Source organism: Lipophrys pholis (assembly GCF_963383615.2).
Source record: "Lipophrys pholis genome assembly, chromosome: 19".
NCBI classification, from domain to species: Eukaryota; Metazoa; Chordata; class Actinopteri; order Blenniiformes; family Blenniidae; genus Lipophrys; species Lipophrys pholis.
Genome location: NC_137647.1, coordinates 14,814,012 through 14,838,988, shown reverse-complemented (window position 1 = coordinate 14,838,988; position 24,977 = coordinate 14,814,012). Strand labels below are relative to the sequence as shown.

The 24,977-nt window shown below is 43.9% G+C and overlaps 3 protein-coding genes across 3 annotated transcripts; 2 read left to right on the top strand and 1 right to left on the bottom strand.

Moving 5' to 3' along the window:
• Positions 1–1,125: 1,125 nt before the first annotated feature.
• On the bottom strand, positions 1,126–5,107 carry mrpl12 (mitochondrial ribosomal protein L12). Its single transcript, XM_080488211.1, has 5 exons — positions 4,906–5,107; positions 3,377–3,575; positions 3,209–3,283; positions 2,934–3,071; positions 1,126–2,850 (listed from the first exon to the last, which is right to left on the bottom strand). Exons 1-5 carry the CDS (start codon positions 4,962–4,964, stop codon positions 2,734–2,736), a joined length of 588 nt encoding a protein of 195 aa, XP_080344337.1. The 5' UTR covers positions 4,965–5,107; the 3' UTR covers positions 1,126–2,733.
• A 2,177-nt stretch (positions 5,108–7,284) lies between these two features.
• On the top strand, positions 7,285–11,533 carry LOC308124857 (cytochrome P450 2K1-like). The gene is made up of 9 exons (XM_080488210.1): positions 7,285–7,503; positions 8,307–8,463; positions 8,549–8,698; positions 8,780–8,940; positions 9,473–9,652; positions 9,735–9,876; positions 10,151–10,332; positions 10,978–11,119; positions 11,196–11,533. Exons 1-9 carry the CDS (start codon positions 7,327–7,329, stop codon positions 11,381–11,383), a joined length of 1,479 nt encoding a protein of 492 aa, XP_080344336.1. The 5' UTR covers positions 7,285–7,326; the 3' UTR covers positions 11,384–11,533.
• A 3,019-nt stretch (positions 11,534–14,552) lies between these two features.
• On the top strand, positions 14,553–24,942 carry LOC308125028 (methyltransferase-like 26 B). Its single transcript, XM_080488488.1, has 7 exons — positions 14,553–14,674; positions 14,762–14,964; positions 15,979–16,141; positions 16,229–16,288; positions 16,367–16,434; positions 24,565–24,643; positions 24,721–24,942. Exons 2-7 carry the CDS (start codon positions 14,765–14,767, stop codon positions 24,766–24,768), a joined length of 618 nt encoding a protein of 205 aa, XP_080344614.1. The 5' UTR covers positions 14,553–14,674; positions 14,762–14,764; the 3' UTR covers positions 24,769–24,942.
• Positions 24,943–24,977: the final 35 nt, after the last annotated feature.

Here is a 24,977-nt window from a genome sequence, read left to right as displayed (position 1 = left end):
CTGCTCTCACCTCACAGTTAGAAAAACCCCTGGTTCAGTCAGTCTGCGCGTGGGTTTTCTCCTTGTGCTCAGTTAGTTTTCCCGCTGACAGACTAAAAACATGTGATCAAGACGAACTGATCTGACTGTGTCTCCCTGTGTTGGTCCAGGGTGCAAACCTGCCTTCACAGTCAAGCGTTTCCCCTTCCACAACATCAAAGATTAAACTGCAGACTCATGCACCACCCAGTGGCATCTATTTGTATTAATCATGTTCCTATTCCGAGAACACTGTCAATCTCACTACAGGGATATCCCCGGTTTGAGTAGTTCTATGCAGAGTTTTCATGTTCCTCCTCTCACGGGCCAACAACATGTGCCTGGGGTCTGAATCCTCAGTATGTGTGCTTGATAAAGCGGTAAAGACGAGGAATAGAAATCAACAAGAGTTGACGACACTGTTAAAACTCCTAGTTCTTATTTAAATGTTGTAATTGCACCCGTTTTTCAGAGCATCTCACCTCGGACTGCGTTGACGTTGAATAAATCTAATTATAATAATTTGTGTGCCTTTACACAGAATGAAATCTATGAAATCGCCCACATCGGGAAAAGAGGACCGACAGCAGACTGCTTGTGGGCTCCAGGGGAAAATGTGAGCTGCAGACTTTGTGAGGGGAAAAAAAAGAAGTGATATTAATCATTTGTATAAAGATATTAAAAAGGTGCGAGTGTTAGTGCATGTGGCAAAAGAGCTGGAGGAAGTTGTTGGTCTCTCCAGGAGCAAAAGATCACTTTAAGATTAAAACATGCACTTTGAGTGGGACATTTTTGTCCTTAAAAGACTTACAATAGAATACATTTTGAAAATGGATGTTTAAGTTAATTCATCCAAGTCCAAAGCTAATCCTTCAGATAACTGAAAGCATGTTATATAGAAAATAGCTAATTTTGTCGTGTGAATATTCTTGAATATAAGCATCACATAATCAAATGGGTATTAAAATGTAGGTTATTTCTCATTATTTACATGTTTTGATCAGGATTAAAGTCTAAAGAACACACAAACTAATCTGTACAATTTTTAATAGCACTTCTACAGAAAGGGTATTGATGACTCAAAGTACCTTTTTTTTTTTTTTTTTTGGAGATGCTACACAGAATCTAATGCATTAACTTGCATGGAAGATGCATTAACTTTATATATAGACAAGCCTTTGACAGAGCAAGACTGATTTAAAAACAAACAAAAAAAAACCCCCATGGTCATCCAAAATGTGTATAGAATTTTTTGTTTTGTGTAACTGGCATTTCAAGGGTGAAATTCATAAAATTAACTTTTTAAAAAAAATTAAGATATATATAGAAAAACCTAATTAAAAGAATCCGTTTTTATAGCAATTTTGGGGGGAAGGGGACATTTTTTAAAGTGGAGTTCAGTCACTGGTCTAGATTTGTTTCCCTGGTGGTCCTCATTTTAACAGCGTGTGTTACATCAGCTAATTTTACTTGTTTTTAATAGATCCGCAAATTGATCCAATTACCTGTGACGGCTGCCGTGAGCCAAGTATCGTTCATGGCCAAAGCGTGGCAGAATCGGTAGTCGATATGCAAGCGCCGTGTTTTTCAACAAGGAAAGCAGAAAAGGCGATTTAACATCAGAGTTTGGTTCAATACAACCGATTTGAAGTAAAAACACTGCAGTGCAGCCGAGTCGGCGTGAAAGCTAAACACTGGCAGAAGCAAGGAAGATTTGATCCGACTTCATCAATGCGGTTTTCTACAACACACAGGAACACTGATGCGTGGGCCGCGTTTAGTGCAGGTTCCACGGAGAGGAGCTTCAATCGCTCTGCAGAGCAACCCGAGTAGAAGCAAAAACATTCTCCATCTGTAACCGAGTAACCACGGTGCTTTTAATGCTTCTGGATTTGTTGTATGTCCGGTTATCTGGACAATATAATTCTCACACACACACACACACCGAGTGACTGGAGCTGTAAAGATTTGCATGTGGCAACGCAAACAGGTGATTCACAACAAGAAGTTACAGCAGGGCGACTGGAATGAATAGTTTAGGGATAAACAAATAAGTGTATGCCATTTGCAAGGCGACAATAATTAATGCATACTCGCTCCTGCAAAAGTTTCATACATGCTGTCCACACACTGAATTCTGAAAAATGGGTTGTGGACCCCAGAATTCTGATCGTGACGTCTCTACTTGCTTCCTCTGTACCAAAGTCCCACCACAAGATCAACGAGAAGACACGAGATGAAACATGGATATTTCAGCTTTAATCATAACACTTCTATCAACAATATAAGGACTCTGAGCTGGATACAGTATCTGATGTTCCTCATAATCTGCATCAGTCGGATGATCGTGCTCCTACACGGCAGGATTTCGTTCTGTGGAGTCTAACACACACACACACACATGCACGCATACACACAGAATTACCAACTGACTTACTTGGCACCCGGGCCAGTCTTTCTGAGACGTGTTTGCCACACGAGTACACAGGAACACACGAGTAGACAAACGGTGTGTGGCGGGCAACGGGGCGGCCATGTTCAGTCTTGGATGGACGGCCCCGCCCCTTTGCTGAGGAGACCGTAACAATGTCAGAAGGCATTCCTTTGTTTCCATTTCTCTTATGATCTTCTTTGTTGTCTTGTAAAAAATAAAATAAAATAACAGAATGAAGGATGAAGTGTGCTGGAGAGCAGGAGGCCACGAGGACACAGATGTTACTCCAACACCACGGTGCCGCCTGCTGCTTCCAGAGCTGCTTTGAGCTTCTCTGCCTCCTCTTTGGATACGTTGGCCCGGATTTCCTGTGGCAGAGACTCCACCAGTTTCTTCGCCTGTGTTGGTGAAGACAGGAAATGGGAGTTATTGAGTGACAAGTCACTGACATGGTGACAGACGCTGGTGAAAAGACTCTTACCTGCACCAGATTCAAGCCTTGGATGCAGTTCTTCACTTCCTTTATAAGCTTTACTTTTTCAGATGCACTTAATTCTGTCAGTTTGACAGTGAAGTGAGTCTTTTCTTTCTTAACTGGCTTCTCCTCTTCCTCCGCAGCCTGGTGTCAAAGGAAAGACAAATGGACGGTTGTAACAAGTCAGCAATCACAACCATCAGCGGCTGAATGACACTCTGAAAAAAAACCTCTAAAATTAGTGATTTAAAACGAGGATCAAGGGCTGATTTGATTCAAACCTGAGCTGCGGGTACAGCTGATCCGACCATCGCCCCCATCGGCATCATGCCCACATCCTGAATGTTCAGAGTTTTCTGTAAATAACCAAAACGAGAACATTACTCAACACCCCTCAAAAGATTCAGCGTGTGTTCATGTCTAGATTTGAAATATTCTTCTCCACAGACCTTCAGCAGCTCGTTGAGGTCCGACACCTCCAACAAGGTGAGGCTGGCTATATCGTTGACAAGCTGTTGGATTTTGGGGGAATACTGTTTGGGGGCCCCATCTAGCGGAGGGGTGGCGATGGCATCTGACGGCGTGGCAGCGCTGGTTTTCAGAAGTCTGAGGGCACAAGAGGCCGGCGTCGGTCGCTGAAGCTGTTGCCTGGAAAACAAGCATGAACTCTTCAGTGTCTTCAGTGAATTGAACTTTATAGGCTTAGTTGAAGTAACTCTCCCTCAGCTGTCACAGAGATCCTTTATTTAATCGCCACATCTGCATGCATCGCAAAGGTCTTGCCTGCGTCCCAAATTCGCACATTTGTAAGATATTTGATGTGGCCGTACTCGGGTTTGTGAATCAAGAACCTGTATATGTCCGTTTCACCTCCATCTTAAGTCGACTTCTCAGCCATTTGACCCCAACAGATGTCAAACCGCTGCTCCCTTTGAGTATACTGGCAACGTGTACTTTTGGTAGGCAATATGTCTACATAAATATATTACCTCAATAACACTCAGTAGCTCTGCGTTAGAATTCATTCATTTGAAACATGAACTTACAGGACCCAGTGACGAGTCTGCGGGTCTGGATCGAGGGAAAATGCAACAGAGTTCAAATATAAGCTGCAGTTAAGCCAGCAAGCCAAAACTATGTACCCACAAATACTACTGCTTATATCAGCCAAACTAAACTAATCATACTTTATAGATCCCCTTGGAGAAATTCCATTTTCCACATTTACCCATCCTACTTCTGGTGGGGGGATCTGGTGGGGAAATGATGGGGAATCCAAGGTTTTGGAGAAGGTGGGCTATACCATTATGATCACATGATGGTATAGCCCACCCAACATAGTGTGTTGTGAACTGCTGCTTAATATTCCCCCTATAAAAACCACCAATAATATGCAAACTCCCTCTTTCTTTTACAACATTTAATCTTTTTCTAGAGTAAAAAAGATTTTGACAGGTAATGCTTATGTGATTTATATTTCAGTGTGTGACAAAAAAAAAAAAAAAAAGATTTGGAAATCAGTCTCGTAAATCACAAATGCAAAACAAAGATTAATTCATTCTTCAGGACTTAACACACGTGATCCACCACCCAGTCAGTGACCTCTGAAGCAGCAACCATACAGCAGGATGGAGGCCACGAACTGTCAAGAGAATAACGACCAACACATTGTCCATTTTACTGGATTTCTGCTCCTTCTGCTGTGACCTTTCCTGCCCAGCATCCAGTCTCTACGACCACGTTTAAAGGGAAAAACTACACGAAGTCAAACTGCTGCAGGTCATCGAGGAAGCTGACGCTCCGTCACCGACATCTCTCTCAGCAGACCCACGGAGCCTCCAGCAGCAGCTGAAGTGGCAGCGTGATGTTCCTGCTTCTCCAGAAGAAGCCGGAGTCTGCCCTTGAAGAGCCCCACATTCACACTCACAGCGAGCGGCAGCTCCGCTGTTACGTGACCGGCGGGCTGCACGTTACGTACCGGTGCGTGCGGGCGGCGGTGCGCAGCGCGGTCCGGAGGCAGCGCGTGGTGCAGAACATGTTGGGGGGGAAGAATATAGCCGCGTGTCTCGGTGTCCTCTTGAATTCCAGCTAAAGGTTTGTCTCTGCTCCGGTCTCCTTCCACAGTCCCGCTGCTTCAAAAGCACATGGCGTCGTCCCCGGTCCTGACCTACCCACAATGCACCGCCTGAACTTTCAGAAGGTCTACGGCAGCCACAGAGGGACAATAGAGGTGAAAACGCCAATTGCTCAGACCCTGGTTCGATACCAATCATAGTTAATTTCAGTTTTGAGTTTGCGTGTTTTCCTTTTGTTTTTGTTTTGTTTAAGGTTGTTCTACACCAGACCTCGGCATCATAATGTCCGGGGGCCTGTACCTTTGCTTGACCGACCCTCAGTTTGGAATCAAACGACAATAACTGTCAATAAAATGGTCAAAGTTTGTGGTCAAAAGATGAGCAGATGTCTGCTCAGCATTATGTCCAATTTACCCCCCAAATTCCCAAACATATCTGTATTTTTTTTCTTAACAATAGGCTAATTCTTAAAATGATTATTATCCAAAGGTAGGTGATATATTATCATATTTTTATGAACACATGATTTTATACAAACACATATTCATCAATTTTCTATGCTGCTTTATTGATGTTAGGGGAGGTGACTAGAGCTGATGAGGAATTTTAAAAAAAATGTGGTGAATGGTATGGATGCAGAATCTATTGGAGTGTGTCACTGCTTTCCTTCCTAGCCAATTTATGTTTAGGCCTTCCTTTGCAAAATGACTGCTGTATATTTTATAATGTATGTGCTTTAATGTTTTTAATGTTTTTAACGTTTGTTACAATGTTTGTATATTTTTTCATGTTAAATGTAGTTGTAACTTGGTGCTGCTGTCATCTTAGCGAGGGCTCCTTTGAAAAAAGAGATCCTGCAATCTCAATGGGACTCACCTGGTTACATAAAGGTTAAATGGCAGGAGACACCCTGGACAGGTCGCTAGTCCATCATGGGGCAAACTCAGAGAGAAAGACAACCACACTGTGGATTTCAAATGAACACAATACACAGGGCCATTTCGAGCCTTGAGAGGCATCTTCATGTTCTTTGGAACAATGGATCCCAACCATGCAGAGATTGAGAAACAACATAGAGGAAGAGGAAGATGGAGAGGGAGAGACAACCACACAAGTTCCGGCCCAAAGGGGGGGCAGCATCACCATGTGTCGAGCCATTAGCAATTGTGGTATCTTCCACCGCCACCGCTTTTTCTGTAAGCATATTCCCCTTTTCTGAATCCAGTCGAGGAATGTTTCTCAGCATGGCGTTGGAGAATCTATGACCGCAACCCATACACACAGCACAATCTCCTGGAGGCAATGGTGAATCTATCCAGGGTTGGATACGACACACAAGTGGATATTTCCCACGCTGCCTGGCGAGAGAGAAATACTTTGAATGAACTCCATTCTTTACATTTTGGTGGCAGTGTGTTGAATAATCCCTCCATGTGTGTAAGAAACACTCCTGTAGTCTGTGTTTTGACAGCTTCTGTGTATTGTCCTAGGGTAAAACTGATTGGGACCCATAAGTTAGATGTTTGTACTGTTGGGTGTGCGGTTTTAAAGTTGTGTGTGAAGATTTGAGAAAATGGTGAGTTGTTCCAGGAACTGTGCTTAAGTAACTGAGGGAAAAACTGTAAAACGTACTTGCTGCAGTGGAACCACGCAACAGAGGTAAGTTTGGGTACACTTTGTCTTACCGTACCGGCACATAATGCGCGGCTTTGGGTGACATATTTGAACGCTTCTTTTTTTTTTTTCCACTTTAGTTTTTATTGATTTTTCTCTTCTTTTTTTCAAAACAAACAGAACCAATGTAATTAATACGGTGGCCCGGAAGGGCCAACAGCACAATGCAACGGCAAATTCCACAGGACAACAGCAAAAAGCCACGACACAACAGCAAAAGTCACTACACAAATGCAAAAAGCCACAACACAATGAACGGAACTGAAGGCTTTTTGAGATAAGGAGTCTTGAATTGAATGCGCAAAAAAACAAAACAAAACAAAAAAACAAAGACAGGAGCCATTCTCGGGTGCTCTTAGAGATTTATGTGCAGACATCACTATAATCTAACAGAGGTATGAAGCTGTTGTTTTTCTTTGTGTTGTTTAAGAAGAAGGTCATATCCCTCTGTAGCTGCGCACTGCATGCAGGTATTCAAGTGCACTGCGTAAAAGTCAACAGTAGGTGTCAGTCACATACCAACGTAAAGACTCTTATCTCAGGTAAGACCTCGTAAAACAAATTCCCATGACACCCTGAAGATAGATAACAGGGTGAGAGGCAGTGGCATTGCAAAAACCTCACTGCTATCCAAATGAATCTCTGTCAGCATGGAAGACACATCTTTCTCTCCTTGGCTCCTGTGCGTCATCCTTTTGGGTGTCACTTATGTCTTTGTTAAGGGCCAATTCTCTCAGAAGAAAGAGCCCCCTGGGCCCGGAGTACTTCAGTTCATCATGAATATGCTATTCAAGAGTCGACAATCACCTGAAAAACATCTAAAAGAAGTAAGATAAGGTTATGGAACTCTTGTTTCGTCTCATAAAGAATGATGTGTAATTTTGCAGTCTGTGTTCAAGGATGACCTGTATCAGCACTGTTCAAACATCTGTGCTGCTTTTGGCGTCCTTCAATGCAGTCTCAAAACAATTCCAGCCTTTAAGAAGGCACTGTCTGACTTCAGAGTTAGACAAACCCCTGGACAATCATGCAGAGGTTGTACTGTGACTTTGTCTCTTCTTGCAAGAATAATGTCTTGAACTTTCTCAAATCGCTCTCAGTCTGATTCCTATGTATTCTGTCTCCATGAGGTTTCCTTACTAGGAAAATTCTCCTGACGGATAATAAAGTTATGGATGGATTAGGAAGCTCCAGGATGGAGCAGCTGTGCCACAAATACCAAATTCTGTTGTCACAGTGTTTAAATGACTATCGTGAACAAGATACATACAAAGTTGTTCATGTATTTCTTTTCAGCAGGCTGGATTATTGTAATGCAGTGTTTACATGGCCTCTGTAAAAAGGTTGGTAAACAGCTGCAGCTCATCCAGAGAACTCTCGATTGAAACTGGGTTATTTAACCCAACAAAAATAGTATAATCTAAAGACTGATTTCAGTGCACTTTTCAGTGCGTCAAAGGAGGGATTGTAATCCACAAATAAGCAATATGATTACAAGGTTGTTTATGTTGTCAAGTCAACCATTTTTTTTTTCTTTATTTCTCTAAGATAATAGAAATCTCACTCTTAACAGTGGTGAAAAAAGAAAAAAAAAACGTCAAACTCAGTGAATTGGTCTGTTTTATTCCAGCTGTCCAGGAAGTATGGATCCGTATTCACAGTTTATTTGGGGCTCCAAAAGTTTGTGGTCGTGACAGGATGGAAGGCTGTCAAAGCAGCGCTCAATCAGGATGAATTATCAGACAAACACCAGTCTCCAATCATCCGAGACTTAAGCTTAACTCATGGTGAGGAACAAGACAGAAGTCATGTCTTCATATCAAATAAACCCCTCTGCTTATTCACCAGAAAAGCAAAATGTCTCATATCCAGGGATTGTTTTTGCCAATGGAGAGTCATGGAAAGACATGAGGAAATTCACTCTGACGAACCTGAAACAGTTCGGCATGGGGAAGAGCATGAGTCTAGAGAGGATAAGGGAGGAGGTGCAGAATCTGCTGGACGTTTTTGAAGAAAAACAAGGTGAAAAATCTTTGATAAAAATGATGTTTATTACCAAAGTTTTCTGGTAGTATTTGAAAAATACCTCTTTCTTTCTTTCAGGCCAAGCCTTCGACACTTCCTTTCCACTGAGCTTTGCTGTGTCAAATGTCATTTGTTCCATCATTTATGGCCTCAGATTTGAATGTGGTGATCAAAATTTCAAAGCTATGGTGGAAAGAATACACACGAATAGTCATCTCCTGGGCTCTCCTTCCATACAGGTATTACAACAACCACTCCGTTACCATGGAACCGTGATGTTACGGTGGTAACTTGCGTTGAGATAGTCATGAATGGAGGTCAGATCTCGGTCATTTTGCAACTTCTTTTACTAGTTTAAACTGTAAACTCTAAGAAATTTGTGAGGCAGCGACGGAACAGAATAAATAAAAATAGGGTCAGTGGAGGTCAGTTTGGAATTAGCCTACTGTTATCAGTTGTTGACCTTTGGATGTGCGTTTTTGGCTTACTTTCGGATTGCTGTTTAATGAGCTTCGGCAACGGCACAATGGCAGTCCTGAATCTGTGTTCTATTTGACATCTTGTCAAATATTACCTCAAGTACTAGGAAGAGGACACATTTTATACTAAAGTCAAACTACTGTCACATTACTTAATTCCTACTCAGAAATTAAATGATTGTTTCAGGAACATAATGCATTTCTAAATTTGAATTTATAAAACAGTTTTCCACTGATTTACCTACTTGAAGTGTTTATCCATGATTAAGCTTGTAATCTGTTATTTTTTCAGCTTTATAACGGCTTTCCAAAGCTGTTCAAGTATATCAAAGAGCGAAAGCAACTGATGAAGAGCTCGCTTGCCATCAGGATTTATGTGACAAAGATAATCAATCATTTAAAGGAAACTCTTGAGCCACACATGTGCAGAGGTCTGGTCGACGCCTTCCTGCTTAAAAAGAAGCAGCTTGAGGTATTCATGTCGGAACACAAAAAACTAACCCATGGAAAATAAACTACACTGACGACTGTTATTCTGTTTACATCATTTCAAGGAATCCGGTATTAGGGATTCTCACTTCCATGAAGACAATCTTGTTTCGGCCACTATCAACCTGCTGGCTGGTGGAACAGATAGTACATCATCTACACTCCAATACGGCTTACTGCTCATGGCCAAGTACCCAGATGTTCAAGGTAACATTATGTAACCATCCAAAAAAAGACCTGGAACACGAATATCAAAACCATTTACTCTTATCGACAGCCTACTCAAAGAGGGTGAAACCAGTCGTGGCCCAGTCATTGATGATTTGTACAGTGGTGTGACAAGTCCTACCTTCAAATGAACATGGCCAAAACAAAATATGTGATTACTGATTTTAGAAAGCAAGACGGGCATGGAGACACTTTTCAATTGAAGGTCGGAAAGTAGAGCAAGTGCAATCATCCTTTATAACACATGTCTCAGACCAGGTCCATGGGGAACTGGACAGGGTCGTGGGGGACCATCCAGTCCGAGCAGATGATGCAAAGTCCATGCCATTCACTCAGGCTGTCATTCACGAGACACAGAGACTGATGAATGTTTTCCCTCTGCTGTATCACTTTGCTTGCAAAGATGTGTCCTTCCAAGGCTATACCATCAAGAAGGTAAAACGATTCTCTCTCTCTCTCTCTGGTATAGACAAAAACGCATGAAAAACACATCTTAAATTACTGAAATCTATTCTGTGCAGAAAAATTGTATCCTGCATAACTCAGTTGCTTCCACTCTACCTTGCAGTTTAGTTTAACCCATCGATGGCACTCTTACTTTTCTCACGTCAAATGTTCTGAAGAGAGTCATCTCATTCAAACGGATTGGCATTACAGTCTGATTATTCTCCCTGTCAAGGTCATTTTTATTTGTATATACTTATATATAATGTTTAATGTATTAATTGTGGAGGCCAATCCTCGGGTGTGAATGGCGTGATGTTCCTGACGCGTGGCCATACAAACAGTCCAGTTCCAAGCATGTTTCTTTGGGTCGCGTTCCCATTTATTTGTCAAAAAGGTCAAACAGATTGTGGTCAAAAATGAACCAGACTAACAAATCTTAAACTAAAATGGGGCTAAAATGGCTGCAACATTAATGTTTAAGTGGTTAATGTTTACATTGACAAACCAATGCAACAGCAGAGGCATTAAATCAAAAGGGCTGTAACGAAGGTGAACTGTATTTGTGTGAGGAATCCTGTATTTGCAGTGTGTTTACTCACACGTCCCCCACCATCTCCTTCCTGTCTGTTTCAGGGAACCTCAATAATGATTCTGATGTCTAGTGTTTTTTGCGATGAAGACGAATGGGAAAAGCCCCATTCTTTTAATCCTGGACATTTTCTTGAGGACGATGGGAATCTAAAACGAAGAGATGCTTTTGTCCCATTTTCTGAGGGTAAATGTGGTTTTGATGATCTCCACGGCATCTGAAAAAATGACCTGATATTGACAGATTTCTGGCCTTGTTGCAGGACCAAGGAGTTGTGTGGGACAAAGTCTGGCCAAGGTGAATCTCTTCATCTTCTTTGCTTCTCTGCTCCAGCGTTTTCGGTTCACTCCTCCACCTGGAGTGAACAAGGAAGACCTGGACCTCACAAGGGTCCCGGGCCTTAGTGTTTCACCCTCACCTCATCAGCTCTGTGCTATTAAAAGGATTTAACCTGAGCATCCACCAGCCTACTCTGGCTGACTGTTACACCTATAGCGGCACGTGGAAGAAAGCAAAAGCATATTCCTATAAATCAATAAAAGACATTCAACCAAAGCAATGACTAATTGTCATACGTGATTTGATGAATAAACACGTTTCAAGAAAACTCCTGTTTAGTTTTTTTAATTGTGTTCAGTCTGTACCTAACTTACTTGTTATGGTGTGACGTAATTGGGACCCAAGCGCCGACTCAGACGCTGAAGTGGATGAAGAAAAAGTCTTATTTCAGAGTCAAAGCACACTGGAGTGGGTGGAGGGTGGGTGGGGGCCAGGCAGCTGGAGTGAAGGGCAGTTGAATCCACACACACTGAGATCTCTGCTGAACCGATAAGCTGCATAATAATTGTAACCTTGACTGGGTTAACAAATGCACAAGGATCAATACTAGGTTCGTAGGAGGGCTTACAAGAAATGCTAACAGTCACAGTGAATAAATGGAGCCACAACATAGTTTAAAATTGAACTATAACGAGCTTTATATGAAAAAATAAAATAAATTAAAGTTCAGTGCACAAACTTGCTCAGTTCAGAGTTTTCAACTCTTTAACAGATAACATAAGCACCATTCAATCCCAAATAATAAGTTGCAAAACAAAATAAAAGTTCTAACTGTGGTGGTATTTTCTTCCAAATGTTACTTTAAATGTTTCTTCTGCTCAAAGACACAGTAAGGACATTGTAACCAGCCCAAACCTGTGGCCACACCAAATTATGAAGCAAATACTGTTCATGATACTTTGTTTTCTATCACTATTAGATCTTTCCTATAGGCTTGGTTTCTTTCTTTCTTTCTTTCTTTCTTGTTAATGATCTTCATTAAGGATAAGGATCCAGGATAAGAGTAAAAGATGTCGCCTCTGTCAACCACATGTATTTATAAAATGTTCCCACGTGAAGTTTTCCTAATCTTTTCTTCCAGTGACACTATGTAACTGTTCTGAACATCGCGTACCTCCATGATCTGCCAGAAGTTTTGAAACACTGTTTTGGTCCAGGACCAGCACAAAAACATATTGTGCAATTGGATGCGTTCCCAAGGTCCAGTGGTTAAAGCTGCAGGCTGATGAACAATGGTGTTGTGTAAGTTGCTTTGAATTTGTTCTTGATCACAGTAATTCTTTAAAAATGTACTTTGGTCACTGAAATAACGACTGTAATAACACCTGAACATAGATTCTGTGATGGACTGACAACCTGTCCAGAGGCATGTTCTATGAAGCTGGAATTTCTCATATGAAGGTAACTTTGGGGGTCAGGTCAGGTCTCTGGACACGTTAATAGATACCCAGGAGGAGGAGGAGGAGGAGGAGGAGGAGGAGGAGGAGGAGGAGGAGGAGCCTGTTGTTTCTCTGGTTCAGTAGGTGGCTGATTTGTTCATGACATTATAGGATGATCTAAACTTTAAAACGGTAAAAATAGTTTGTACCTTTCCTGTCACATGCATGTTGTGTATCGTACCGTGTATAGTACAGTGCTGCTATTACTTCTCACCTCCTATACAGCCTTTACATTTCTATTAATCTCCTCGGAGCTCAGTAACACTAAAAGCAGCTGATCAGAAATGTCCTACTAATACAACAATTATTTTACTGTTTGTTTTACTGAAGGTCCCTGATGCATATTAAATGATTTAGACAGCATTCCACATGCGTGCCTGCTTGTTGTCATCCTTCTGGTCATGTAATTAATATGTACTGTATTACATTTGTCTAATATACATCCTACAGTTAAGCACACCAGGTGTTGTGACACTAGCCTTCAGGGTTTCCAGGGAGAGTGTCGTTATGTCGACACTAATGCTCCTGCTGGCCATCAGGGATTCCGCCGTGCTGCTGGGGCCGTTGACGGTGCCACGTCCTAATTCTTCCTCTTGCAGAGCCACAGAAAACTTTTCCCCTCTGTCGTAGTGCAGGTATTTGTGATACCGAAGGAGGTTTATTGATGTGTACATTGGCAACCGGGGGATCTGTGCATGATGCCCTAGTCTGGCGCAGATCCCCCATGTACCAACAAGTACTGGTACCAGCTGGATACTTTCCGCTGGGTGATGGAGGAAGTACTTGTATCCACCAGGTACTTTCTGCTGGGCTATGGAGGATACCCATGCATGCAGCACCCAGTTGTTATACAACCGTACCAGCAACCTGCTTTAATGTTGCTTTAAAGAAGAAATTACCTCGGGTGAATTTCAACAATTAAAATGTATTTACAAGTTTTTCAAAGAGAAAGTGAAATCTCTCAGTTCCTGCTGCAGTCTCTCTCTCTCTCTCTCTCTCTCTCTCTCTCTCTCTCTCTCCTTTTCCCTGCATTTGTTCTGTCCGTGTTACGTTTCTGCTAATGCAGGCGATCTAAAGCACAAGTAATTTGTTTAAAAGCAATCGCAAGAAGCATCTCTGGTGTAATTCAAAATAGAGAAACAGGTAAATTACCTTGTATTTGGCCTTGAGCCTTTGGGTGGAAGTCCCTCACTGGGTCCATGTTTACATTACAAAACCTATTATTGTCACGGTGAATCCCTGAGGCCAAAATGGCAGAGCAGCACATGAGAGAACGTTCATGTCAGAATAGTTCATCCATTCATCAATTTTCTCCCGCTTATACGTTTCCGGGTGGCAGTCTGAGCACCGTCACCCAGATCACATTGCACCGATTATGAACCTTTCCTGTGGGTGGTGAGCCCACGGGAAGGTGGCGCCCAGCGTGGGACATGAACCCACTACCTTGAGATTGTGAGTCTCATGCTCTACCAACTGAGCGAGCCGGGGGCCCAGAATAGTTCAACACAACAAAAAAGTGATGAGGCAAATTCCAAATGTATTTCTTTATGTGGCGAGTTTATAATTGTACTGACACCCTGCATTATATAATCTTTAAGTGTCTTGCTACACAACATTGGGACTCATATATATTACCTCTGTGTGTGTGTGTGTGTGTGTGTGTGTGTGTGTGTGTGTGTGTGTGTGTGTGTGTGTGTGTGTGTGTGTGTGTGTGTGTGTGTGTGTGTGTGTGTGTGTGTGTGTGTGTGTGTGTGTGTGTGTGTGTGTGTGTGTGTGTGTGTGTGTGTGTGTGTGTGTGTCCTTCCTGCATTGTGCCCGTGCTGGACACTTGGGAGGAGCAGGCCTGGAATCCTCTTAGCCAGATAATCTGTGCACCCATCTGCTGTTACAGTCAACCGCCACCTCCATTCTACAGTAACATGTTATTCTCCCTCAAAGCCTCTGAGATCCTGCATCTGTGACAGTAAGGGGGGGGGGGGGGGGGGGGTCATTGCATATGTTACTGGTTGTAGATGACCAGACGAAATGATGTGACTTTTCTGTCCTCCAGGTCATGCTGCTTTCTCCTCAGGCAGAGAGGAATTGGGAGGCTCTATGTTTGATGCTCGAGGACGTGTTGGAGGAGCAGTCCCACAGACAGCTGTTTGCCTTGGAGTTGGGCTCTGGAACCGGGCAGCATGTCATCCGATTCGCCCAGAAGTTGCCCTTTGTCACATGGCAGCCTTCAGACATCAAGGAGGAGTCCCGGGAAAGGTTTGTGTGTTCAAGGAAATTAATACCGTTTTGCTGTTATGTGTGGCTGAGTCACATCCAACGTCTCTTAGCGCCATTCAAACAAGCCGCCTTGTGAAGGTTTCAGTGACGTCAAGTCAAAAGTTTTCCCCATGACTGTAGGGGTTACAAACAACTATGAGGACATTAATAGAAACGATTCCTCATAAGCTTTAGGCAATAAGTATTTATATAACATAAAACACCTTGAAGTGTTAAAAGCTCACCTGTTAAAATTGAAATTTTCAACGAAGAAGAAATTGCACACTCACAAAACTGTATTTTTGATCAAATGTACTTTTTACTTATTACTTTTAAGAGTATCTTTTCATAGACACTTAACAATCAACCCTTAACTAGGCAAGTGACAATATTTGGTAAGTTCCTGGCATCTTATTGTCCAGCATTAGATTGTAATGTAGCAGTACTTAGTCTTTCACAGAAGTCCAGTCAGACACTGATATCCAATGCAGAATGTCTTAAGCTAGAAATGATGAGATCTTTCCGATTTTGGTCATTTTTAGACTTGACTGATTTTAAATATATAAAACGACGCATAGTAGTGTGTTTAAAGAGTGCTCTATAACGTGAAATAACCTTCAACAATACAATTTATAACAGGTAATAATTTACTTGGAGATTTTTTAACTAATATGTTTTAAGTTTGATTTATTCTTCTAACGTTTTTATTCCTGAATTTCGATTCAATTTAATCTCTGTTCCATCTAGTAGAGACAATTCCTGCCTTATGTGTGAATTTGTTTACAAAACAAATGTAGATGTATTATACAGGTTAATTGATTTAAATACCCTGCTTTTGACAAGCCAATCAGATGTGGTTAGAAAAATATAACACAAACTCTAATTATTATTTTGCCCTTTGCATATTAATCAATGGTAATTGTACATGTGCTCGAGTGCATGTATATTTTTCTGTACTCTCTCCACCATGTCAATCTGTGAATGTGAGATTAGCACTCCTAACCGTGTTTACAGTATCAAAGCGTATATTGCTGCGACTCAAGCGAAGACTGTGCTGCAACCTGTTGACCTGGACGCCGGCGAGCCGTGGGGGGAATGGGCAGGCCTCGGCCGCAGCTCCTGTGACGTCATTGTTGCCATCAACCTGCTGCAGTATAGCTCCTTCAAAACAGCACAGGTCGTGACGAAAGTACAACGGTAACGACAGGTATGACCGGCTTGTTTCCATATCCTCAATGACACGTTGTTCCTTTGGCTTCTGAAGGGTGTCTTCAGTGGAGCGGGTCAGATCCTCAAACAAAACGGCCTTCTGGTGACATATGGGGTACGTCATGCAATTGTGCAAGTGTGAGGGTTTAAAAGCCTGCCAACATCACAACTTCTAATGCAAAACATTTCCCAGGCCTATGCTGTTAATGGCATCATCGCTCCCAGCTGCAATGAACAGCTGGACGAGGAGCTTCGAAAAATGTGAGTCAACTGTAGATAATATAAGAGCTCTATTTGTGTACCTCATGAAATTCGTTTTTTACCGTCATGTATCATTCATGCGGCTTTATCCGACCGGAGCTGAACTCAGCTGACCATGAACAGGTCGCCAGTCCATCACAGAGCGAGCACAAAGACAGACAACCATACAGTCACGCCTATGGACAATCTTCAGTCTGAAATAGTCTTTAACCTGTTGCTAATAGAACACTGGTGCACTTGAATAGTAACCCACACGTAGAAACTTCTTACAATAAAAGTCCCCAAATGTGAAAATGAACCAGGGCGAGTTCACACTGTGAGGCAAGAGTGACATCTATTGCGACACTGTGCTGCAGTCAGAAGAAAACAATCAAGATGAACTCACCATTTTCATTAAAACCATATTGACTTTATCCTGCACATGAAATTCAACTGAAGCATTTAACCATCGTACACAGCGTGCGGAATGAAACTATTTTGATCAGATCTCCTCATTTCAGGTGACGTGTAGTGGTGTAATGTTTCGACAGAAACACATTGAGAAAAAATAAAAACGCTAATCATCAACAGCCAAATATGACTGAAAAGTCTGAGTGAAGCTACTAAGAAAACATTGTCCTCCAGTGCTGGAAAAATTCCAGACCTCGATTAATGTATTCTATCTAAAAGTACAACGTGTCCAGTGCTCTGAAACGGTTGAACTACCGCCACTGCAACTTCTGGGAGGACATTTAAACTGTGTGATTTCCTTTTTTTTTTTTTTTTTTTTTCTTTTTTTCTTTTTTTCTTCCCTTGTCCTGTTCGGCAGCTTGGGCCAACAATATGATGTGATTGTGAGCCTTCGGAGTCAGAACAGATTTTGGTCTTGCAACAGGGAGAGACCTGGAGTCTCCTCCTGTTGCCTTCTCCGTCAGAAGATGGCATGGCTGCCGTACACGACTGGGGGGGAACGCTCAAAGAGAGAGAGAAGAGAAAAGAGAGAAAAAGGTTGAGGGAGGAGGGGGGAGGGGGTAGGGGTATAACATACAATATCCTTGTTGTGCTACATATATTATTTGCAGTTATCACACTGATCCAAATATTTTCCAACTGTTTTTGGATTAAACCAGCCTGAGCTGCTCTATCTAGACAGTAAAATGATTTCTTAGATTAACCAGCCTGAGCAGCTCTATCTAGACAGCAACGTGAAGCAGGAACATGAATTAACAAAGAGGCGACAACAAAAGAGGAACATGACCTCCAAAGTTTGAGCAAATGATGACAGAGAACAAGCAACTTCAGAAGCACCTTTCGTGAGGAGTGGAAGTGTGTGTGTGTGTGTGTGTGTGTGTGTGTGTGTGTGTGTGTGTGTGTGTGTGTGTGTGTGTGTGTGTGTGTGTGTGTGTGTGTGCGTGTGGTTTGTCCACTGGGTGGGACCGGAACTGCTGTGGGGGGACCCGTGGCGAGACCCCGGGGTCCGAGGCCATCGGGCCCGGACACCGCCACCCCGGCAGACGGAAGCCCCCCAGGCCCGGGGAGACCCCAGCGAACCACCCCAGAGAGCCACGTCCCCGCCCAAAAAGCACCCGACGGAGAATGCAGAGAGGAATCCCCCCCAGACAAGAGGGGCCCACAAGAGAAGGATAAAGGGCACAGGGCCCCAGGCCCCGACCCAAGCCGCCAAGCCGAGAAAAGGCCGGAGCAGGGCCCCCGGGCCGAGCGGGTCGAGAGCCCCCCCAACCCCGGCGGCGAGTCCCGCCGCACCCCCGGGAACAGGCCCACCCACCGCCCCCCCCCAACCCGGCAAGGCAGAGACGGCCCCAGCCGCCGCGCCCCGGACTAGCCCCGCCCCCAGACCCAGGAAAGCGAAGGCCGGCGCAGGCCCCGGTCGGAGGACAGTCAACTCTACACCCCCAGGAGCCTCATATCCCACCCGCCCCATGACCCTCCCCCCGGGTTTTAATTGAAATACCCAACCCCTGACCCACCCCCCACAGACACCCACCCCTGACGCAGACGCAGACGCAGACGCACACACACACACACACACACACACACACACACACACACACACACACACACTCGGGACGGTGGGGGAGTGATGACTCTCGCCCCCCCAGGCCGCCGGCCGGGCCCCCACCCGGCCACCGCGGTGTCCCAACCTCCACTAATCCAACAGCAAATGGAGAAGGAGCACCGCGCCCCAGCCCCCCCACGAGCGCCATGCCCGAGGGAGCGCGCCCCCCGCATCCCAGCCGCACTCACCCCGGGCCGGGGCGGGACCCCAGCGGGAGGTGCTGGGGGGAGCCACGTCTCCCGCCCTTCCCCTGCCCTATATGTGTGTTGGATGTATGTAAGGGTGTGTCTTTGTGTTTTGAAGAGGTGGATGCAATGTGTGTGTCTATAGTGCGGTTTAAAATTGGGGGGTAGCGGGGCCCGGGCGTTCTACCGCTGACAAGCGGCAGAACCCCGAAAGCGGCTTACCCCCTCAAGACCCTGCGTGACTAAGTGTGGTTAAAATTGTGGGTGGTGCAAAGTCGGGGGAGGACCCAGACCGCAGTTAAGTAGCCCGGACCCCCCACCTAGGCACCGCCCCACTGTTCCCTATTGTGGAGTAATATAAGGTGAGGTAAGGCAGGGAGGGTTCTGAGGGAGGGGGTCCCCCCGTCGCTAGGACCTTGGCCCAGCTGGACCCCCCGCGCTGCCCCACCCCACCCCCGAGTGGCCGGCCTAGGACCCGGGGAGCCACACCCCCCCCAACAAGGCGCCGTAAGGGGACCTGGGCAGGGAGCCCCCACCCCACCCAACGGCCAGACAGCAGAGTCTGAGACCCGCAGGGCCCAGTGCGAGCCCAGCCGGAGGCCAGTGGTCAGGGCACCCCCCCTCATTCGCCCACACAGCCCCACCCCCCAACACACACACACACACACACACACACACACACACACACACACACCAGGCCCTGGAGGTCACTCTCAGTCAACCGTCCACCCAGAACCCGGAGCCCCCCCGCTCCCCCCCAATCCAGGAATGAGGCAGACCCGGAGCGCGGCAGCAGGGGCCAACCCGCCCCACCGGGGGAGGGGGCCAGAGGGAGGACCCACCCCCAGCGCCGCAGCGGGCACCCCCGCCGGAAAGGGGGAGGCCCCGCACCCCCAGGGCCCGGACGACCCGCCCCCAACCCCCCCCAGCCGACAGCCAAGCCGGGGCCCGACGCCCAGCCCCCCCACCCCACCCCAGCGGGCCCAACCCCCGCCCAGGGCAGAGCCCCCCCCACACCCCCGCCCAGGACTCCCCAGGCCAGGCCGCAGCCCCCCAGCATAGACGCTAGGACCCCCCCGAGCCCACAGAGCCACCAACCACCAAAGCCACGACGCCCCAACCACCAACGGTCCCCAGAGCCCCGGGGTGGAGCCACCACCCCCCCCACAGGGCTACATGGGGTATTTAATTATTGGAGACCATGTGGACTCAAATTGTGTCAAATGATTTTTCCTACAAGCAGACATTCTCTCCAATGTGATGTGGTCTAGAAGTAAGTTTTTAAATAACTTTATATTCAGATTACTTTTGGATTTCCAGTTCATGAGGATCGCCTTTTTTGCGACGCTTAGGGAAACCAGGAGCATGCAGGACTCATTTTTTTCTCTTTTAATTTCTGTGAGATCTCCTAACAAGCAAAGTGAAGGTGAGACCGGAATTGGGTAGCCCAGGCATAACGATAAATCTTCACAAATCTTTTGCCAGAAGGTTTGGACTGGCGTACACAGCCAAAGTGCGTGTAAATAGGTATCGGGGAGATCACCTGTGCAGTTTGAACATATGTTAGTGGGAGTGAGCCCCATCTTGAACATCCTTTGTCCTGTGTAATGAACTCTATGAAGGACCTTGTATTGTATGAGCTGTATATTGGGGTTTTTGCTCATTTTGAATGTATTTGTACAGATTTCTGACCAAAACGTTGGGTCTCTGTTGATGTTGAGATCTTCTTCCCATTTGAAGGTGGGAAGGGATATTGAGATATTTGAACCTGACAGGATTGAGATAATTTTAGAAAGAGGTTTAGGAGCTGAGATCTTCAGGAGATTTGTCACTGTCTGAGGTAAGTTCAGGTTAATCTGTTCTAGTTTGAACTTAGTTTGTATTATTGACTTAAGCTGAAGATATTCCAGATAGTTGCTTTGACTGATGCCATATATTTCTATTAGCTCATTAAATGGAATAAAAGAGTTATTGGAGATAAGTTGTTCTAAGTGTCTTATTCCTTTATTTTGCCATCTTGGGAAGTTTATTGGTTTCTTTCTTTGCAGGATGTCAGGATTGTTCCAGATGGGTGTGAGTTTGCAGGGAATGAGTGAAGATCCATTTATTTTAAGAAATTCCCACCAAGCTGTCAGCGATGTGTTTATATTGATGCTTTTAAAGCAGCTGTGCTTTTTAATGACAGGACTGAAGAAGGGAAGATCTCTGACTTGGAGATCTTCACAGAATGTTTTTTCAACGTCTAGCCAGCCTTCATCTAAGGGTTTCTGATTGATCCATTTTACAACATAAAGTAGTTTATTGGCCAGATAGTAATTATAAAAATTTGGGAGTTCTAAGCCACCTTGGTCCTTGGTGTTCTGTAGTGTTTTTAAACTTATACGTGATGGTTTATTTTTCCATAAGAATTTTGAGACATGAGAATCAAGAGTGTTAAACCAGGTTTTTGGTGGTTTTGCTGGGATCATTGAGAAGATGTAGTTAATTTTAGGCAAGACCATCATTTTGATTGTTGCTACTCTCCCCATAAGTGAAATTGGGAGTGTCCTCCATCGAATGAGGTCCTCCTCTATTGCTTTAATAAGGGGGGTGTAGTTTAAGTGTACCAAGTCTGAGAGTTTGCCTGAAACGTTAATGCCGAGATATTTGATGTTCCCTGGTTTTAGTGGGGTGTTCGGTGTGTGCTGAAATGTAGAGTTGATAGGCAAGACGACTGATTTGTTCCAATTTATAGAATATTCTGAGATTGAGGAGAATCTATCTATTAACCCTATTGTTTCTGGAAGAGAAGTCTGTGCGTTTTGCAGGAAAATTAGCACATCATCTGCATAGAGACATATTTTATGTGTTACATTTGCTGTTCGTATTCCTTTTATGTTATTGTTCTGTCTGATGGCTGCTGCTAGTGGTTCGATAAAGATTGCAAAGAGAGATGGTGAGAGTGGACACCCCTGTCGGGTGCCTCTCTCAAGATTGAACCTTGAGGACATTTGGTCATTGGTTTTAACACAGGCACTGGGTGAGGTATACAGTATTTTTATCCAGGAGAGGTAATTTTCTCTAAATCCAAATTTCCGTAGTGTAGCAAGTAGAAATTTCCAATTTACCCTATCAAAGGCTTTTTCTGCATCTAAGGAGGTGATAATGGCTTTTTGTTTATTGTGGTGGCAGTGGTCTATAAGATTAATTAATCTACGTGTATTGTTAGTGGAGTGTCGTCCTTTAATAAACCCAGTTTGATCTGGGTGTATGATGTGGGGTGTGATTTTTTCCAGTCTGCTTGCTAATGTTTTACTAATTATTTTAAGATCTACATTGATTAGTGATATCGGCCGATAGCTAGATGGTAGTGTGGGATCTTTATCCGGTTTTAGAAGAAGACTGATATTTGCACAGTTCATATGTTGGGGGAGAGTTGAAGATTCTTTAATTTCCTCAATTATTCTGAAAAAAATAGGTGAGAGTAAAGACCATAATTCTTTGTAAAATTCAGTGGGGTATCCATCAGGTCCTGGAGCTTTACCATCAGGCATGTGCTGGAGAGCTTCCTGCAGTTCTTCAATTGAGATGGAAGCTTCTAGACCTTGGATCTGTTCTTCTTTTAATTTTGGTAGGTCAACTGTGCTCAGAAAGCTCTCTATTTCAGATTGTGAAGGGTCAATTTGTGAAGAGTAAAGTTTTTTGTAGAATTCTCTGAAGGTATTGTTTATTTCTTGTGGGTTAAAGGTGATTTTACCATTTTGAGTTTGGACTGAGGGGATCGTACATTTTTCTTTATTTCGTTTTAACTGATTGGCTAAAAGTTTGCTGGATTTATTACCATGTTCAAAGTTCTCCCAGCGTAGTCTCTGCAGTTGAAATTGTGTTTTATGTTCGATTATTTTGTTTAACTCTATTTTAAATTTTCTTAGTTCCATTAATAGGCTGTCGTCTTTGCAGGCAGCATGAGCTGTCTCCATTGTTTTGATTTTACCTTCCAGTTCTTTCTCCTTTATTTTTTCCCTTTTGGTCTTGTATGAGGAATAAGAAATGATTTTACCTCTCATGACAACTTTAGCCGTCTCCCAGAGGACGCAGGGAGAGACACCAGGCAGGTCATTTGTTTCTAAAAAATTTGACCATTGTTTTTTAAAGAATGTGCGGAAGTCTGGATCCTTAAGCAGTGACGTGTTAAATCTCCACTGTCTAATAGGAGGGGTGATTGTTCTATTAGTAACTGTCATAGTGACAGGTGCATGGTCACTGATAGTAATGGGGTGAATCTGTGTGTCCAGGATGTCTTTAATCACTGATTTACTCACCAGAAAGTAATCTAAGCGCGAATAGGATTGGTGCACTGCTGAGTAGAAGGTGTACTCTTTAAGGGTGGGATGAGAGGTGCGCCAGGCGTCACAAAGACCATAGTCACTCATGTACTGCTGGACTATGTCTGTAGATTCCCAGTGTCGGGTGTTTGCTGCTTTACTAACTCTGTCTACTTGTGGATTGAGGGCGATGTTGAGGTCTCCTCCCACTATCAGTGTTTTATCAGAGTGTGTTGAGAGGGTGGTGAAGAAATTATGATAGAAGGAGGGGTCATCAACATTTGGGCCATAGATGTTTGCGATACACATCTCTATGTTCTGCAGAGAGATGTGAATAATTATAAATCTTCCCTCTGGATCTGTGATTGTGTCATTACAAGAGAATTGTATTTTATTGTTCATTAATATAGCTACGCCTCTCTGTTTGGAGTTAAAACAAGCTGAGTATGTGTGAGGGAATTGTGGTGATATCAATTTGTGATGTCCTGTTGTAGGTGTGTGTGTCTCTTGTAACAAGACAATGTCTGCCTGTAGTTTGTTTAAGTATTCAAAAACTTTTTGTCTTTTTATTTGCGTGCCCATTCCTCGTACATTCCAGGTGACAAACTTGAGCGTGTTCCCAGCTACACTCATCTTCTAGGTGGGTTCTCTAATGCTGTATGTGTGGGTGTGTGTGTCCGCGTGCGTGCGTGTACGGGTGTGTTTGTATGTGTGTGTGTGTGTGTGTGTGTGTGCATGCGTGAGTGTGTGCGTGTATATGTGTCCGCATGTGTGCGCGACTATGTGCATGCGTTTGTGGGCATGCGTGCATCTTTGAATGTGTCTGTCCGCATGTGTGTGTGTGAGTGTGTGTGGATGCATATATCTGTGCGTGTGTACTTAGGATCCCTAAGTCTGACTGGCTATTCAAACGTAGGAGTGTGTGTCTGCCAATATATGAGTGTGTGATATCGTAACAGTTGGATTGTGATGTTGAGGTTTTAATGTAGTGAAAACAGTGGAAATGTATTGTTATCTCAAACAAGGGAGGGGGTGTGGAAATAGAAAAGAAAAGTGAGAAACCAAAAACAGAAAAAGAACCAATTCAAACCCATAGGTGACATTTAGCGGTGACGTAACGAGTGCTTTTTTTTTTTTTTTTTAAATAATATCCCAGTGCTTTTTTTTTTTTTTTTTAATATCCCAGTGCTGACAGTGCAAGTCCATAATAATTATTACTACAGCAATATAGCAAACATCGTGTATATTAATGATGTAATATTAATTCGCTTCGCTTTAATATACGTTGTTCATGATGTTCACTGATGTTACTGTTAAACACTTACCTGGACCTGAGTAAACCTGTGAAGTGTGTGTGTTAGAGTGGTTATACTAAGCTTGTGAGGACCATCAGTACAGCCAGGGAGTGACGGCGGGGTCTCGGAACAGCTGGCCGTTGACATAGAGCCTGTCCACGGTGATGACGGCTCGGGATCCCTCAGCGATTAACTTCTTTCTTACCGGAAAAAGCAGGCGGCGGCGGTCCAGGATCTCCTTCGGGAACTGGTCGTTGACGCTGTAGTCCGAAACTGTGTGATTTCCACAGAAATCCAGAGTGGGGTCTCCCGGACCTCGACGTGCTCAGGCAGCTGGCCTTCGGGAACGGGATGCGCATGGAGAGGATAGTAAGTTATAATAGCTCCTTTCAATATGTCACTATATCAGTACCATCCTATTTATAACTGTGATTTTTATTTTTCAGATCGAGATGGAGAATTACTACAAAAGCCTCATCTTCAGAAAACTTTAATGAAGCCAAATCACTTAAAAGATGTATGATTTTTAAATGTGTAAATCAGTTGTACTTCAATCCTTATTTCAAAGGTTATGGCCTTTGCTCTTGTGGAGATTTTGACTTGTGAATGTGATGAATGTGAAATGGTAGTTATGCACATGAATAAAGACGTCAGACCTTTTGCTCTCCAATCTGTCGAATGTGTGTGAAGAAAACACACTCCA

Coding starts and splice junctions, on each gene's coding strand:
- mrpl12 (XM_080488211.1), bottom strand. CDS start 4,964: ATGTTCTGCACCACGCGCTGCCTCCGGACCGCGCTGCGCACCGCCGCC. Junction 3,576..4,905: donor ACCGCCGCCCGCACGCACCG/GTACGTAACGTG, acceptor CTTGTTTTCCAG/GCAACAGCTTCAGCGACCGA. Junction 3,284..3,376: donor ACCTCAACGAGCTGCTGAAG/GTCTGTGGAGAA, acceptor GGTTATTTACAG/AAAACTCTGAACATTCAGGA.
- LOC308124857 (XM_080488210.1), top strand. CDS start 7,327: ATGGAAGACACATCTTTCTCTCCTTGGCTCCTGTGCGTCATCCTTTTG. Junction 9,653..9,734: donor TTAAAAAGAAGCAGCTTGAG/GTATTCATGTCG, acceptor CATCATTTCAAG/GAATCCGGTATTAGGGATTC. Junction 9,877..10,150: donor CAAGTACCCAGATGTTCAAG/GTAACATTATGT, acceptor CACATGTCTCAG/ACCAGGTCCATGGGGAACTG.
- LOC308125028 (XM_080488488.1), top strand. CDS start 14,765: ATGCTGCTTTCTCCTCAGGCAGAGAGGAATTGGGAGGCTCTATGTTTG. Junction 16,142..16,228: donor GCTCCTTCAAAACAGCACAG/GTCGTGACGAAA, acceptor TGGCTTCTGAAG/GGTGTCTTCAGTGGAGCGGG. Junction 16,289..16,366: donor GCCTTCTGGTGACATATGGG/GTACGTCATGCA, acceptor AACATTTCCCAG/GCCTATGCTGTTAATGGCAT.